Source organism: Lagopus leucura, unplaced genomic scaffold (genome assembly GCF_019238085.1).
Source record: "Lagopus leucura isolate 7727_CA_CO unplaced genomic scaffold, USGS_WTPT01 Super-Scaffold_100004, whole genome shotgun sequence".
Taxonomy (NCBI): Eukaryota; Metazoa; Chordata; class Aves; order Galliformes; family Phasianidae; genus Lagopus; species Lagopus leucura.
In genome coordinates, this window is record NW_024962264.1 from 28,871,164 (window position 1) to 28,888,523 (window position 17,360).

Sequence of the window (17,360 nt, forward strand, 5' to 3'; positions counted from 1 at the left end):
ATGGGCCCCGGCGGGCATGGAAGGGCCGGCGCCCCGTGGGCGGTGCGGAGGAACGGCCGCCTCCCGGGGCGGGGTTTTCCGCGCTGCGGCTTAAGTCGGCGCGGGGCGGCAAGCCGGCGTGCCGCCATGCCGTTCCCGGTGCTGTGGGTTCTAGCGCTGCTGACGCCCGCCGTGGCGGCGGTGACGGAGCTGGGAGGCTGCGGACCGTGCGACGCCGCGCGATGCCCGGCGCTGCCGCCGCGGGGCTGCCCGCTGGGCCGGGTGCGGGACGCCTGCGGGTGCTGCTGGCAGTGCGGGCGCGGCGAGGGCGAGGCGTGCGGCGGCTCCGGCTTTGGCGGCGGGCGTTGCGCCGCCGGGCTGGAGTGCGTGAAGAGCCGCAAGCGCCGTAAGGCGAAGGGCGGCCCGGGCCCCGCCGCCACCTCCGGCCCCGCCGCCCCGGTCGGCGTGTGCGTGTGCAAGAGCCGCTACCCGGTGTGCGGCAGCGACGGGCTCACCTACGGCAGCGGCTGCCAGCTCCGCGCCGCCAGCCTGCGCGCACAGAGCCGCGGCGAGCCCGCCATCAGCCAGCGCAGCAAGGGAGCCTGCGAGCAAGGTGCGGGGCATGGGGTGGGCGGCGGCGTGGAGCGGGCGTGATGGGGAGCTGCTCGCTTTAGGGCTCCGCGGAGTCCCGGTGTCCCCTGCCCGGAGCCTCAGGCAGCGGCTGCCTTGCTGTTAGGCTTGAGTATCATTCCAGTAGTAGAAAGCGGGGCGGCTGTTCTCTCTTGTTTTCCAGCGGCGGTGTAAGCGGCACAGCCCTGCTGTTAGTGCTTGTCGGTGTTTTGCCCGCGGCTTGTGTTGTAGGATGCTGTCACACGGAGCAGAGGGGATGGATTCAGCAGAGGAAGATTGCGAGCAGTAAGAAAGATAAACATTCAGCTTAAATGGATGTGAAAGTCTCAGAAGAGCCGGCATTGGTGTCATTGTCTTACTGTGGTTTGCCATTAAGACAGGTGGTGGATTTCTTCTGAGTTGCACGTAGCTGTCAGTGCTCACAAGACTTGTGAGCGGGAGCTCGGTTCTTCCCAAGACTTTGCTTAGAGTCAGTGCTCTTGATAGAAGTGGTTCTGCTGCGGAGCCTCCACTTGCAATCGTGTTAGCATGGGAGAGCATCGTTCTGCTGAATTCTCTGTTCTGGGTATCAGTGTTAACAGATATCTAACGTCCTCTCACAGTCACTACAAGCATGATCTATTAGGCAGGAGGCTTCTTCTGACTTGCCTGCCTTCAGCAGCTCTCACAAGCCTTCATTCTCTGTTCGTGACGCTGACAGCTTCTCTGAAGAGGGCCTCAGTTGGGGACAGCACAAGCTGCATCCCTTCTTTGGAAGAGGCCCCTCTGGGTGTGCAGATGTGCAGCAGGGCATATGTATGGCTTAAAAACTGCTGGAATTGTGCAGTGCTATCAGTAAAATGTCACTCTGGGCGGTGACTCTCTTTTTGAATCCCACTATTGGGAGAGCTCTCACCCAGCATCTCAGAGGAGAGAGCAGAGCAGGAAAAGCGTGGGCTGCTCAGCAGTGGTCCAGCAGAGCCTGTTCTGTTCAGCCTTCTTTTGGCTGCGCAGTCCTTTCTTGCGCTGCTGTCCTTCTTCTGGGGGTATGTGTTGTTCTGTGGCTTGCAACTGAGGCCAGGATTCAGCCCACTCACCTGATGCTTAGACATCTGGAAGTACTTGGTAGCTCAGAGGGGCTCACATCAATTAAAACTGGGAAGGGAAGGAGAGGTGACTTTTGAAATAGTGGCAGGAGATGACATCCATCCCATCAGGCCCTGATGGTACAGCCCTCTGGATAAAAGATAGCACTTTTCTGAATTCCTGGAAAAACGTAAATGTTGTGGAAGGTGGAGCTCTAGCATGCAATCCCTGGGCTATCAGCTTTGTGTCATTTGGGAACAAGAGGGAGCAGCCTTTCAAGTCTGAGTAGAAATCCAGAAAAAACATATTTGTAGCAGACTGTTATTTCTAGGAGTTATTTTTGGTGGGGTTTTTTTTGAAGGGGGAGGGAGGGGAGGGTGTGGTTTCATTTTTTTTTTTATGTGTATCAAGTCAGGGGATGGGGGGGGCTTGCTTTTTTGTTTAACTTTGCTTGTTTGTTCATCCTATTTGAAAGTTTGTCCTGGGGAGGAGGAAATGGAGAGCTCTGACTGCTCTTGGCCTTCATTGTTGTCAGCAGGAAGGGAGGCAGCTGGGGATGGGGCATCCAGCGGAAGAGAGGAATGCGTCTGTTGTTAGGTGCTCACCTTCACCCGCCCTTGCACCCCATGCTTAGGGTGGGGTAGACAGTTAGGAGACAGGATACAAAGGTGCAAGTGGGGGAAAATGCTGTTGTTCTGTCCTTTTCTCCATTCCTGCAACTGTTTGCCCAAACCTCACCTTGCAAGTAAAGTGCAAGTGACCTCTTCTGTCTTGAAACGCATCCTTTGTGATGATCGCAGGGATCAGCTGCAGGCATGTAGAAGACTCAGGATCCTACTTCTTGTTTAACTGGGATAGCATCTCGTACTCGTTCTTGCCTTGTCTCCCTCTCTGTCCCACGTGTACCAGGTATTCAGAGAGTCTGAAGGAAGTACGCCTCCTGGGAGGGTCAGTCGTACTGATTTACTATAGGCAGCACCATGTGGACATAGTAAGCCCATTTATTTAACTTTTCTTAAATGCTGGTTGACTCTCTTGAACAGTCTAATTTTAAGGCTTCATTAAGTATCTTCCTTTCAGAAGGAAGTATTACAGAGCAAGCTTTCATCTCTGCTGCGTGACCACTTCTATGTGTGCTAAAGTTCAATTTGAATAGTAGTGTCCGACAAAATTTCTCAGACACTGAAATGTGCAGGAAGTACCACTTGAATACATACATTGGGTTTCACAGAGATTTATTTGCAGAGTAAAACAGCCTATTAGCAAAGAACTCAGAAGGAATTATGAAAGGCTTAACATAGAAAACTCTACTTAAGATGCCCAGATTTCTCAACAACGGATTTAGTTCCAAGGAGCTAGAAGTTCATTAAAATGCTATTTGACAAAGCTGACAAAATACAACTCCAGCTTGCCTACCACAGGGTTTTCTGTGCAACACTCTGCAGTTTTTGCTTGCTATTCAACAGCTGGGAACAACTTGGGGAATGAGCCAGTTCTTGGCTCTACATAGTGTGCATTGACCTTGTCCTCGTGATTCTTTTTCTGCTGCTTGTTTTCCAGACATCCCTAGTCTGACGCCTGTGTCCTTTGTACAAAAATAATGAACCCATGCAGAAAAAAGGATTTCCGTAGCAGCCAGAATTTCCAGCTGGTGGGTAAAGGAAGTCAGCTGAGAAGAGTTTGAGAGGCTGCAGGCAACCATCCCTATACTGGCACTTGGCAGGTGCAGGGATTTGACCAGTCCTCCCTGGAGTGGGTTGCATAGGGGCAGGACCATTGAAAAGGGTTTAAGAAATGGATGTGTGGGAGCCTGCAGAGCTGCTCTGGGTGAGCAGCCAGCAATGGTGTGGCGCTCCTTGTAGCTCCGCTCATGCTTTGCCCATGAAAGGGCTCTGAGTTGGCTCAGAGGCAAACTGACATCACACAGGTGTGCAAGGATGCTCAGGACAGACTCATGACTTCTTTAAATTTTGGCTGCAGTTAATTTTTCAGTGCGTGTGCAGAAGCAATTTACAGGTAGCTAGGGCTCAGGACAGCTGTGGTACTTACTGCCATGCAGAGCCACTTGCCGCAAGGAATTAGGATTGTATGGCTCATCTCATGCCAGGCAGAGCAAACCCTCAAAGCACAAACTCCTATCAAAATGGGAAAAGGCTTCTTGGCATGCTGATCTCTCTGAGCTGAAAAATACCAGGCATGCACTTGTTGACCAAACAGTGCAAGAAAGAACAAATCTCTCTGTGTCATTCTTATCATTAGCTACCAGCAGATGTCTGCTTGAAGGGGCATGTTGTGACTGCTGGAAGTACTGCTTCATTTCACCCCAAGAATGAAGTCTCTGATACTGGTTTCAGCAGGGTCAAGATCTCTGGGTTGCTTCATTGCGACTGTCACAGATTTTTCCTTCCACAGTGGAAGCCAGTCACCTTGCACAGACACAACACAAAGCTGGGCTTCAGAGGATGGTGTTTGTCAGGGAATTGGTGCTGGTTTGGACCTTGCTGCAAATGCTCAATGAAGGTAGAAATGCAAGGGCAGATAACACAGAATCATAGAATGGCTAGGGTTGGAAGGGTCCTCAAGGACCATGAATCTCCAACCCCCCTGCCACATGCAGGGCCACCAACCTCCCCATTTTAAACTGTGGGGCTGCGCAGGGCCCCATCCCATCTGGCCTTGGACACCTCTACAGGGCATCACAACCTCTCTGGGCAGCCTGTTCCAGCACCTCACCACTCTCATAGTAAAGAACTTCCCCCTGACATCCAACCTAAATCTCCCCTCCCACAACTTAAAACCATTTCCCCTTGTCCTGCAGTTGTCAACCCTTTCAAAGAGTTGATTTCCCTCCTGTTTGTAGGTTCCCTTCAGGTATTGGAAGGCTGCAATGAGGTCACCCTGCAGCCTTCTTTTCTCCAGGCTGAACAACCTGGCTTCATAGGGGATGTGCTCTAGTCCCCTGATCATCTTCGTGGCCCTCTTCTGGACCCTCTCCAACAGCTCCCTGTCCTTCTTGTACTGGGAGCTCCAGACCTGGACGCAGTACTCCAGATGGGGCCTCACAAGAGCAGAGCAGATGGGGACAATCACCTCCCTGTCCCTGCTGGCCACCCCTCTTCTGATGGAGCCCAAGATGCCATTTGCCTTCCGAGCTGCAAGGGCACACTGCTGGCTCATGTGAAGTTTTTCATCTATCAAGAACCCCAGGTCCTTCTCTCGGGACTGCTCTCAAGCACCGCTCCTTCCAGTCTGTATGGATGCCCGGGATTCCTCCAACCCAGGTGGAAAAACCTTGCACTTTGCTGTGTTGAATCTCACTAGGTTCACCTGAGCCCACCTTTCAAGCCTATTGAGGTCCCTATGAATGGTATCCCTTCCCCTACACCCCCACAAATTCATGCCACTTGACCTCATCAGTGGCCTTTGTGCCCCATAAAGCTGTATCTGCTCTGCGGGTGGATTGTAGCTGAGTTCTCACAAGTCGCTTTTAAATCAAGAAACATAAATCTCTTCTGCTGGCGTGTTTCATCCAAATTCAGCTGTTGAGATTTTGACATCAGTTTTCTAATTTTGAGGCTTTTATTTGCTGTTTGAAGGTGGGTTTTTTTTTGTTGTTTTTTTTTTTTAACCCACTACCAGAGTAGTGTAGAAACCAGACTGTTTGGGAAAGTGCTGGGAGGAGACACTTTTGTCATGGATATTGCCTCTTGTTCTCTTGATACAACTGCATTAAATTCAAAAAGCTTCCAAGTTTCTTAGGTACCAGAGATCATAGTTCGTATTATATCACATTCTGCAAGCAACTCCTCAGGATTTGTGCTTTTTAATTAACAAGTGGCTTAGATTTAGTCCTTTCCTAACCTTCTTTCTTCCCTAGGATATAAAGGACTTAAAATAATAGCTGCATTTTGTGAGTTTGTTCTTTTTGCTGGTGAAAGAGGATTAGGTAAGGTTTTGCTAAGAGGTTGAAAAATGAACTAAATCCCCTCATTCTCATGTGAAGTTGGTTTGGGTTTCTTTGTTGGGGGCCTTGTGGCAGTGGCCTGCTGCCCACTTTCTCCCACCACAAAGACGAGCATTGAATTTGTGGGTGGATCTTGCAAGCATCATCATACTGCATCCACAGATTGTGTGGCACAGCAGGTGCACATTGTGGTTGCATAGGGGGTTTTAGTGTGCTTTAGGGCACAGAGTGAGGATGTGATGGGGTTTGGTGTGGTGCTTGCTTTTCCAGCACTCTGTGCTTTGGGATTTTGAGACAGTTACCAGGCCTGAAGTGTTGTGCTTGTATTTTGAAAAATAATCGGTGACTCTGTGAGTTTCTTTCCCACTGTTGTAGATCAGTGCCCTTAATTCCTCCTTAACAGGCGTTTAGTTGTTTGAAAAGTTTTGGGTTCACTGGAGTTTAATACACATTAAGTTTTTATGGTTGCGGTGCTAAAATCTTATTAGGGAGTCTGTTTAGTGTATTACTCAGCAGCTCAGCATATAAGCTGGTATGCTTCTAGGAGAACACCAGTATGGCTGGGACTGTGCAGTGCTTCCGCTGTCCAAGAGGGATCCCATGTTTTACCTGTGTCTTCATTCCTAATCATCATAGAAAACTAAAAATCAGCAGGAAGGAATGATTTCAGATCAGCAAATTCCTTCCCATGTTTGTTTTTCTGTTGGAAAGGCATGCTGTGTTTAAAAAATGCGTTTAATCCGTTGTTGGACTGAAGTTCTTTGAGGTTCATACTAAACAGGAGATTATCAAGTAACGAGTCTAATGAGGTTGGACTTTTCAAAGCCCTGAGTGCTTTACCGTGAATAAATGCTGCCATGCCTGATTTCCACATCTCCCAGCCCTCATAGTGCCTAACAAAAAGGCTTTTGGGAGGAGGTGAAGGTGATTTCCTCTTCTTGTGCTAAGGTGGGCATCTCCTTTGGGCTGGGCATTCTGTTCTCAGAGCTCTTGCTGTAATTCCTTGGACTCTTCAGGGCCTGGTACAAGGAGAGGGAGAAGTAATATCTGAAGGAGGTCAAGAAGGATGCTTGTAGTCACACAGGCACTCGGGGAATGGGGAAGGACAGAAAATGCTTATACTTCCCATGTGCTATTGCCTCTCAGTGCTTTGCCCTGAGAAGGAGCTGCTAAGGGCGTGTGAGCTAGAATTAGCAAATGCTGCTTACAGAAGGTTCCCCTTCTCCATATAAAGGAATTTTGAAGGGAAAATACTTTCCCAGCGACTCAAGAGGTTTGTAACAGTCTGTTTCAGGCTTGTAAGCGGTTGCAAGCTGTCTAACTTTTGCTTTGTTGTTGCAAAATGAGAGTTCCCAGTCTGTATCTTATCCAGGGCTCCAGCAAAGCAGTGTAGCACTCGGGAGGGCTGGCTGGGAACCAGGCTGACACCCACGCTGTGGTGTGTGGTACACTGCTTCATGTTTTAGTGTTCAGGACTTCCCACACACATCTAAATACCAGGGTCCTCAGTGTTAGCCCCAGGCCCGTTTTTTTTTTGTCTTCAGTGCCGTACCTGCAGCTCCTTTGATTTTTATCAGTGGAGTTGTTGCTTTGGTTGCTGGTGCATGGTTTGTGCATTAACAAAGTCTGGGTCCTTTTATCTTAAAGAATGTGAATGTTTCGCTCAGAGAGGCAAAAGCATGCAGGAAGAGGGAGTGTCTAGCTGGATTCCCAGCTGAGGCTTGGGAAGGACAGCCAAGCCCACCAGCATGCCTGATCTTTGCTCTCTGACAATTTAGTGCTGTGGAAGATCAAGAATTTAAAAGGCTGAACTGCTGTGTATTGACTTCTAGACGTTATGAAGTATCTTTGAGACTTCTCTGAAGGCCTTACAGCCTCACAGATTGTTCCTTGTGAGTTCAGAGTGGCCCTGTGGGCTGTGAGGCTTTGCTTCCCCTGTGACCAGGCACTTGCCCCTCGGTGACTGTGGGATTGTCCCTGTTTTTGAAGGTGGGGGCAGAGCAAGTGGCAGCCTGGTGTGCTTAGTTCAGTTGTGGGCCCCCCACTGCAAAAAAGACATCGGGGCTTGCAGTGTGTCCAGAGAAAGGCAACAGAGCTGTGTCTGGAGCACAAGTCTTATAAGGAAGACCAGCTGAGGGAGCTGGGGATGCTCAGCCTGGAGAAGAAGATGCTCAGAGAGACCTTATGGCTCTCTGCAGCTGCCTGAAAGGAGGCTGTGGTGAGGTGGGATCCGACTCTTCTCCCTGGTAAAAGCAGTAGGCCAAGAGGGAATGGCCTTATGTTTTGCCAGGGATTATTCAGGTCGAATATAAGGAAACATCTCTGAAAGAGTGGCCATGCACTGGCACAGGCTGCCCAGGGAGGTGGTGCAGTCACCATCCTTGGAGATGTTTAGGAACCATGGACTTGTGGCTCTGAGGAAAGTAGTTAGTGGATATGGTGGGGATGGGCTTGGACTGGATGGTCTTAGAGGTCTTTTCCAGCCTCAATGATTCTGTGATTCTAGAGGTGGTGGAACTGAACTCCACACAGAGGGAGCTTCGGTGACCCTGAGTAGGAATGCGCCATCCTTGTGGTGTGAGTAAGGGATGGATGGGCGGGCTGGGATGGGAGCTTCATCGAGGGAGTCACAGGCTCTGCCATATGCTGCTTTAGAAGAAAAGCAACTGAATAATAACCATGGGGACTCCTCTCTGACTGCTGACATAATGCAGATCATCAGCTCTCTGTTACTGGCAGAACAAACAAGCCCCGCATGCACAGGCTCCTCGCCCAGAGTGAATGAGCACAGTGCATGGGCTCTGTATGTAAGCCCTTTCCCGGGCCAGAGAGAGCTATTTATCTTACAAACAATGATGAGAGCCACCGGGAAATGCCTGGAGTGCCTGTGGAAAGCAGCTGATGTCTATCAGCAGTCTATGGTGTCCTGTCAGCCAAGGGAGCGCCTGTGCATTCAGGGTAAGTAGCAGCAGGCTGCACTGCATGCAGCACAGAGCCTCTGGTGGAAAGCAGAGACCACTCAGCCAGGCTGATGTCTCTGTCATCTGGGCTTGGTTCTGCACTCAGTGACTGTTTTCATCAGCTTGTGCAACCTGGAAGTTCCCAGCCCAAGGGAAGCATACAGAGGAAGGTTCCTTTTCATGGGCAGTCCTGTAACTGGAAAAACTGGAGCTCAAAGAGGCAGGATGTAAGGTAGGGAGCATTCTTGCTGGCACGAATCAACTCGTGCTCTGTATGAGGTGGGATCGTTTCCGGTTCTGCTGAGCACATGGTGGCATTGCTCTGTATGTGAGATCCTGTAAGCGAGGGGGGCCACTTAAAAGAGTGAATGTGTTCACACTGTCTGGAGACCATGGAAGGCTCAGGCATTCCCTGCCTGATGTCTCGTTGCAGGGTCCCACTTCTCCTGCCCATTCCTGGGGTAGGGGCTACTTAGGGAGGCTGTGGGAGAGAATGTGATGCGGTGTCAGCTCACTGAGGGGGTGTAACTACTGCTGCATTACTGCAGTCTGTTGTGACTCTGTTTTAAATCTGTTGACTTCTTGGCCTTTCTTGTTTATTTTTAATGGAGGATGAAGCCCAACTCCAGACCTTTGGAAATCTGGATTAAAGTAAAATATCCCAGGAGACCAAACTGACTCTTCCCACGGCACTGTTGCATCTTTTTAGGATCAAGATATGCATCCTAAGCTTGGGACTGCTCCGTGATGGCCAAGCTCTTATCATGCTTTGGCTGCTGTGCTAAACCAGCCAGAGCTTAGCCATGAAGTGAACCAGTTTAACAGCGTCTTGAAGTCACTGTCGGGCTTTTAATGTAAGACTCAGGATCTCTTCATTTCTGCAGTGGCAGATTGTGGCAGATTTGTAGCAGCTGATTTGTATTTTTTTTTCTGTCTGGTGGAGAACTCCAGCAACTGGTGATAAAGAGGAAGGTGTTATACTGGGATGAATGTAGCCCTTCCTGCTGGGCAACCTTGAAATTGTCCCTGGGAAGTGTGCCTTGCAGTCAGGGGACTTTGGATGGTTGGAGCATCACGTGTATTTTGGGAGGTCCTTGCAGGCTGTGAGGTGAACTAAGCAGCCTGGAGACTTGCTGAGCACCCCATTGTTTAAGGGACACCAGAAAAACAATAGCTGATGTCCTGAGGAAGTGGCTGTGCTGAGGAAGAGGAGCAGAGTGTGTGACCTGTGGTCGCCCTGCTGTGGGAACAGCTGTGACTTTGAAACACCCCTTTCCTGGCCCATGCCCAACTCTTCAGCAGCATGGTGAGCAATAGGTTAAGCTAGGTAATGAAGCACTGAATAAATCATTCGCTCAGCTCACAGAATCTGTTCTGTACGAGTGGATTGTAGTATTTGTGAGGAAACCTGGTACCTGGCTTACCTTATTGATCGTACGATGTGGTTTTAATGGTCTGCAAAGGGTGCACAGATAACAAGAGGCAGCAGCACAGAAGCTAAATGCAGGAGGATGGGGATACATATGTGAGGGTGGATGGGGGCTGCTGTGAGATAGACCTAAATGCTGCTCTGGGGAGTAGGGTGCATGTGCAGACTGGGGGCAAGGCCCTTTTTTCCACAGGAAATGCTTTCTAGTGAAGAGAAGCCTACCTCTTCAGTGCAGAAGGGGAAAATTAGCTGTGTTCTTCAAGCTGTCAATAAGTGGAAATAAACACTATGGGCTCCATTGGTCTGCACTTCCTCTTATGGGACATTAATAGCCACATTTTGCAAAGTAGCAGTGGTTCCCCCATTAAAGAGGGATAAAACAGAAACACAATTCTTTCCTTTGTGGGATATGGGTTATGTCTCGGATGTTTTCCAGCCTGAGGGGTAAACATCTCTTAGGCAGAGCTGCAAAACAGCTTTGCTCACGTCAGGCTTTGAAAACAACTCCTCATTTAATTTTAACCAGAGGTTGGAACTCCCTGAGGAAAGCAGAGCTCTGTACTCACCCGGTTCTTTCTCAGATCCCCTCCAGGGAGAGCTCTGCCGCCCTCCACAGCCAGCCCCCTTTGGCTGAGTGTTGCACACAGGTAGCCTTGGATTCTGCTAGCCAACTGCCACTGTCTGTGCTGCTTATTAAAATCATGCTGGGAGAAGATAGCAGCAGAACAATCTCTGGCATAGGAGAATAACTGAGACCCTTCTGTTTCCCAGGAAGTTTGGAAAGAAGGTCCTTTTTCTCTGTGCCGTCTGTGTTGAAGTTGCACTTGATAACCACGTGGTACACAAAGATGGCACACCAAGCAGGCACCCTCCTCACCTTGTCCTCAAAACCCATCAGAAGTGACAGGCCCCACGGAAGAGGCCTTGAAATCACCCAGTGCTTAGAATTGTTTCTTCCTCTTTGCAGGACCCTCCATTGTGACCCCTCCTAAGGACATCTGGAATGTGACAGGAGCACAGATCTACCTGAGCTGTGAAGTCATTGGCATCCCAACACCTGTCCTCATCTGGAACAAGGTGAGGGCCTTGCCTCTTAACGTCTAGCAAAGTTAAGGTAGCTGAAACTGCTTAGTAAGCAACAGGACATAAAGTCATAGGAAATTGCTCATAGAAATTCACATCTTTGATGAGGTCTCCCATCTGTGCAGTTCTTTCCACCCCTAAACATCTGGCTTTGCTTAATCTATCTTTAATCATCTCTTTTTCCAAACTTGTGTTGGTCTCAGCACGGAACAGGACTTGTGTTTTTCCTGGTATTCAGAGCGTGTAGGCAGTGTCCCTTGACCTGCTGTCACCCTGCTGACGGCAGTGACGGAGGCAGCTGGATGCAGCTGAGCTAGCGTGAGGCACTGGAGCATGGGACATTTATCTCTGGTATAGCAGGCAGCGTGCTGATTGAGGCAGGGTGCTGGTAACACCTGGCTCTGAGCAGGGACCAGTCTTGAGTGGAGGAGATCCTGGCCACAGGACTCAAGAAACTGTGAGACCCTGGGCTCGGACAGCAAGCAGCAGAGAATAACTCACTCTGGGCACACTACTGCTCTTTCACTGACGATGTGCCTGCCTGGAGGAATGCTAGGCTCGCTGCAGCGGAAATATGTGGGTGCTGTCCCTGATCTGCATCCAGGGTAGGTCATACAGGCACAGACCATTCCTGGAACAATGCTCACACATTTGATTTTCTGCTGCTGCCACACTAAAATGATGGGATCATCAGGAAAGGTGTGTGTGGACTACAGTCAACTCCTGCTGGCCCCCCAAGCCAGAAGGCAGCTGCTGCAGGCTGCCAAGCTGGATTCATGCATGAGTACCAGCAGCTGCAGGTGGCTGAATCTTTATTGAGTGGGAGCATCACTTAATGGCTTAAACATGCCTATGGGAGCGTGCACAAATATTCTGTGATCAGTGCGGGGCGTGTTTGCAGTTCTCAGCAGCAGGCACACCAGAAAGTTGTGCTGCTCTTTCTGTTCCCACAGAGGCAAGGGGAAGACAGCCCTAGTGCACACATTGGAGCTGCACTACATACAGGATGAGATTAAATATCAGCACTAGAAAAACACTGCTTCCACACAAAACGTAGTCATATAGATCTAATGTTGATCTTGTTGCTACAAGTTCTAGCATAAATAAGACCCTAAACGCTCACACCTTTCTGACCTTCTGTTTAGATCATTCAAGGACAGTATGGTATCCAGAGAATGGAGCTTCTGCCTGGCGACCGAGAAAATCTGGCTATTCAGACCCGAGGAGGCCCTGAGAAACATGAAGTGACCGGCTGGGTACTGGTAAGTACTTGTGCAAACTGTTTGCAAACAGTGCCGTTTGCAAACAACCAGTACATTGCAGTACATCTTCTGTAAATGGGTTGTTTGCAAACGGCACTGTTTGCAAACAACCCATCTACAGAAGATGTACTGCAATGGATAGGTCACTTAGAGGAGCAGAATCTCTCTGTGTAGAAAGTCTGCAGAAGGCCTAAGACCTCCCCCAATCTGAGACCTTCTAGCTTTAGCAGCTGTCTTTGCTCCAGTGACACACACCACCTGCTGCAGAATAACACAGTGCAGAAGCCATGAGCTGTCACAGAGCAGGCTTCTTAAGGTAGCAGAGTACCTGCAGCCCAATGACCAATTGCCACATTTTAAAGGGAAGCAGAAGGAAGGGAGCTGCTCTGCATCCCAGTAAGGGAATTGCATCAGTAAGTACGATGGCTCCCAGCTGCAGAGAATCTGGCTTAGGCAAGGCAAAGTGGTTCCTGCAACACATGCCAAAGCAGTGGGGGAAACAGGGAAGATTTTGAGCCAGTCATTTTGCAGAACTAACTGCCTAGATGCAGAATGTTCTTGGAAGGTTTTTTCTTTTTTTTTTTTATTCCTGTTTCCGGACTCTTGCCAAGCGTGCAGGGTTCCAACATAGCTCCAAACTAAGTAAATGCTAAAAGAAAGGGAGTGTTACAGCATGCTCAGTCTGGCCTAGCAAACTGCAGCAATGCTAGGCTGAAGCTCAGGAGCAGCTTGTCCCATGCTGCTGGAAAATACCATAATATGAACTAAACAGCTGTTCAGAGCAGGCAGAAGCAACTGTGCAATCAGTATGGTCTCTAAAGGTTAACAGATACTTTATCCTTTCTGCTAATCCCATTATTTAATTAGGAAATTAACAACTTCTATCATGAGGTATCTCTGCTTCTTCACAGGATACTTACTGGGGAGGGGATGTTTCTTTCCCTAGATATCTCCTCTGAGCAAAGAAGATGCTGGAGAATATGAGTGTCACGCATCAAATGCCAAAGGAGAGGCAACAGCTTCTGCAAAAATTCATGTTGTGGAAACTCTGCATGAAATAGCCCTGACAAAGGGTAAGTAGTATGGCTGAACATTCAGTAGCTCTCTCCCCTCTCTGCTTACTTAATTACTTGATCCAGAATGACCATTCCTATTTAATACTGTCAAATTCAGATGCAGCTTCCAGTAGGTTTGGGAGGACACTGCCAGCCCATCTCAGTTGCCAGAGTTCCCAGGGGGTTGTCAAGTAACCCAAAATGCTGTAAAGTACTGGAGATTAAGATGCCAAATGAAAAACAGCTTTTGGGTAGATTGTGGGTTTTTTTTTCTATAGCACCTTTCATTGTTTTTCTAGCCCTTAATTAGTACCCTTTTTTCCCCTGTTCTCAAAACACTTCCAAGCCTGCCCATTTCACCTGGCAGCAGGATTGACATAACCATCCCAAGAAAGAACAGGGAGTTCAAGCACTCCAAATTCTTTAGTCTTTCTTTATTTCAAATGGAGTGGCTTTAACAGGAGGTTAAATCTGGGTCTTTGTATCCCTGAATAGCTGAAAGGCTTTCGGACAGTATTAACAACATCTGGTGTTGAATTAACAACAAAATGAATCCCAGCATCACTTTAAGCACAGCAGCCTTTACCATGGGTTTTTAGCTCGTCTCTCTTTCCAGACATCATTCTTATGGCTAGTACTGAGTTGTGCCACAAATAGCAGGAACTTGTGAGCTAGAATTTAAGATACTTACTGAGAGGGAGAGTAAGGGTGGAGTGCTGCATTTGTTGCTTTGTGGTTTACGTCTTCTGTGCACACAGCTACTGCTGTTTCTTGTCAGCTATAGGAAAGCTCCCAAGTAAGCAGTCCGTAGCTAAGCAATAAGCTGGCAGGCCCCCATTTTTTGAGAAGGAGCTGATAATATTAATGGATTATTTTCAGACGGAACAGGCTGCTCCATAGCTATATGCTACGCCCTTAGGGAGTCAGTGCCTGATTTCTCAGTGATCTCAACCCAGAAAAATGCCACCTACCACCCTCCTGCTGCAATTGGAGTCCTCCTGTGGGAAGGGAAAGAAAGCACCCTCAAATAAGACATCAGAAAAGTCACTTCCCCAGCTGCTGTCCGAGCTCTGACATTGCCCCTTGAAACAGTGTGCAGCCTAACATGTTTCTGTTTTTCCACAGATGATGGTGCAGAGCTGTGATCTGAGGACTTTCACTTATGCACCGTTTTAAGTTAGTATTTTGGAAAGCTGCAGCCTCAGGCTTTTTCTAGCTCACTAATCATTCTCTTACCTCCTTTATTCTTTGATTACCCATTTGCTTGCACACTTCCTTTGCAGATATACAAATAAAGAGATTCACAAGTTCAATTACAAATTTTAATTCTATTTACAGGAAATAAACATACTTCTAAAGAGCATACAGCTGATGAGTAAGACTATTTTAAACACAACCTACACCAAATGAACCAAAATCTGCATACTTCAGTCTCACATTTTAAAAAACCTCTTTAAGAAGCTAAACACTCATCATCCGAGGTGCAATGCTCATAGACATCAGCTCTTGGAAGAGGAGTTTGCAGGCGTAGGGCATTCGAACCAAAGATATCTGGGAAGAGATTTCAAAAGAGTTGTGATTGATTGATAAGCACTCCTAAAGCATCAACTAACTACCCAGCTTGAGTCAAGTTTTTTGACTGATTTTTGAATGTTTGGAAGTTTTTTTGAATGATTCTATCAAACTCAAAGAGGGTGCATTTAAGTTCGATATAAAGAAAAATGTGTTTTTACAGGGAGGGGGGTGAGATGAGGAAATCGCACAAATCTCCCAGAGTTGGTGGAAGCCCCATTCCTGGAGACATTAAAAGCCAGGCTCGATGGGGCTCTGAGCAACCTGACGTAGTTGTTCCTGTTCAATGCAGAGGAGTTGGACTAGATGGCCTTTAAAGGTCCCTTCCAACTCTGTGGATTCTATGATTCTGAATCAGGCATGAAAGCATTTAACAAGGATTGGTTAAGGACAGCAATAAAGCAAGAGGAAAGCAGAGACAGGCTATAGAGTCTACAAAACAGCTATCCAGAATTAACTTTTTCAACAGGAAAAAAAAAAGGCAGCCAGGGGATTTGATCTTCAATAAAAATAATTTAAACGGGCACATTTGCACAGCAAAGCATGCCTCCTATGCAGTAACTACAGTTAAGATTTCCAGCATACGTCCCTACAAGCAGCAGTCAGTTCCCAGCACACCAACAAACCTATTTAAAGTGATTCTTTTTATCTCTGCTGCCAATCTGCCTTGACACAGCTCTTTAGCTATGCATACACTATAGAACAAACACTATAAATAATACTGTACGAAAAAAAGCACATGCTATAAATAATCATGAAAAGAAGTGCTACACAAAAGACCTTCCCATGGGAACCCCAATCTCAGGCATAAAGTATCTGCATGGGGACAACCACAGTTCTAAATTCCAGCAATTTGGAGTCTTACTGTTTAATATTCTAAAAATAAGCTCTCCAACTGCTCACTTTTGAAATCTCTCCACTGCAAAATAGTTGAGCAGCATTTCCTGCCAAGTGACGGTCCAACAGTCTAACAGGAAACATCCGAATCAACTAGGACACTGTAAACAAGTAAGTAGCTATGAAGCTAAAGAAGCACTTGTTCTCATGTTTCTTTAAACATTTTCATTTAAACATAACTTCTCCCTTCTGCTGTTCACGGGAGTCACATTTCCTCTGAGTCACTGAATGGTGAAGCCCACACTTACCTGTGTTTTATTTCGGCATCCTCGGCATTCGTACGTGTGAGTCCTTGTGTTTGCAATTGCCATGATCCCGCAGAGGTTACACACGTGGACTTGGTACGGGTCTGATGCCTCAAACAACCTCTCTCTCAAGAACTGGGCTGCTCCATGGGCAATCTGACAATCTCGTTCCATTTCTCCAAAACGAAGGCCACCATCACTAGGTACAAAAAAAGAAACAAAACAACTTCTTGAGTTCTCTGGCACCATACATCAGTGCTTGTTGCTACAACAAGTAACCTGACAGAGACAGAACAGCAATATTCCAAGGCAGGAGTAAATCTGGGCATTAATTTTCCCCCACAAATAGAAATGTTGTAAGTAAATGCTAACACAACGTTGTTAACTGCTGGAGGCACATGGCTAAGTATTGGTAAAGCAGCTATCAGATACCAAACAGATACAGCACAACACTATATAGCAAAGTGATGAAAACCATTAAATCATCCTCTGCTCCTCTATGCTGGTTTTGGCACATGGACAATCACATACCCATTACTATGATAGGTAAGACAGACCCAACTTGGCAATTTTTTTTTTTTTTTTTTTTTTTTTCCAAAACAGCAAGATAGCAAGAAACTATGACAACACTGAAAACAATTTCTTCCCTCCTATCCCTTCTTCTCTGGCACAACATCACTGCTTTGCTTCTGGATTTTCTTTATACTTCCTCCTCCTCTACAAGTAAAACACTTGGTTTCTGCTTCTCCTTCCTTCTCAGACTGTTCCAACATGCATCTTCCCAGCAGACCTCTGTTCTCCACTAGCTGCTGTAGCATAGCTGCCTTCCGTGGGGCGCAGTCCTTCTGGAACAGACTGCTCCAGCAGCCACAGTTCCCGACAGACTACACACTCCAGTGTGGGCTTCTCTCCACAGAAGCAGCAGCTAAAGACTCCAAAGGGAAGACTGTATAGAAAATAATAAACATCCTTACCGAGATCTTCCTTCCATGGGCTGTCTGTTAAGTATCTGGATGGGCCCTCTTGCACGAGAATGGATTTTGTCATCTACCATGTGCTTCAGCCGCTGATAATATGTAGGACCAATGAAGATCTGTGATGTGATTTTTCGCCCAGTGAAGCCATTGTAGAGGACCTAAAGCAGTCAATGCAATCACTGAACCATAAGCCTTACTGTCTGCCAAACGTATTAAAAATACAATGAATTGATGTTTTGGTT

The 17,360-nt window shown here is 47.7% G+C and overlaps 2 protein-coding genes across 2 annotated transcripts in view; one reads left to right on the top strand and one right to left on the bottom strand.

Moving 5' to 3' along the window:
• Positions 1-17,350, top strand: IGFBP7 (insulin like growth factor binding protein 7). The gene is made up of 5 exons (XM_042870561.1): positions 1-592; positions 10,995-11,104; positions 12,256-12,372; positions 13,319-13,445; positions 14,553-17,350. The coding sequence occupies exons 1-5, from the start codon at positions 1-3 to the stop codon at positions 14,570-14,572; spliced, it is 966 nt and encodes a 321-aa protein (XP_042726495.1). The 3' UTR covers positions 14,573-17,350.
• The window catches only part of POLR2B (RNA polymerase II subunit B), a 20,375-nt gene continuing 16,859 nt past the window's right edge, over positions 13,845-17,360 (bottom strand). The window contains exons 23-25 of the mRNA XM_042870557.1: positions 17,116-17,276; positions 16,145-16,340; positions 13,845-14,978 (exon numbers count right to left, since the gene is read on the bottom strand). Coding sequence (XP_042726491.1) covers positions 14,889-14,978; positions 16,145-16,340; positions 17,116-17,276 — 447 coding nt within the window. The 3' untranslated portion in view covers positions 13,845-14,888. The remainder of the gene's footprint in view (positions 14,979-16,144; positions 16,341-17,115; positions 17,277-17,360) is intronic.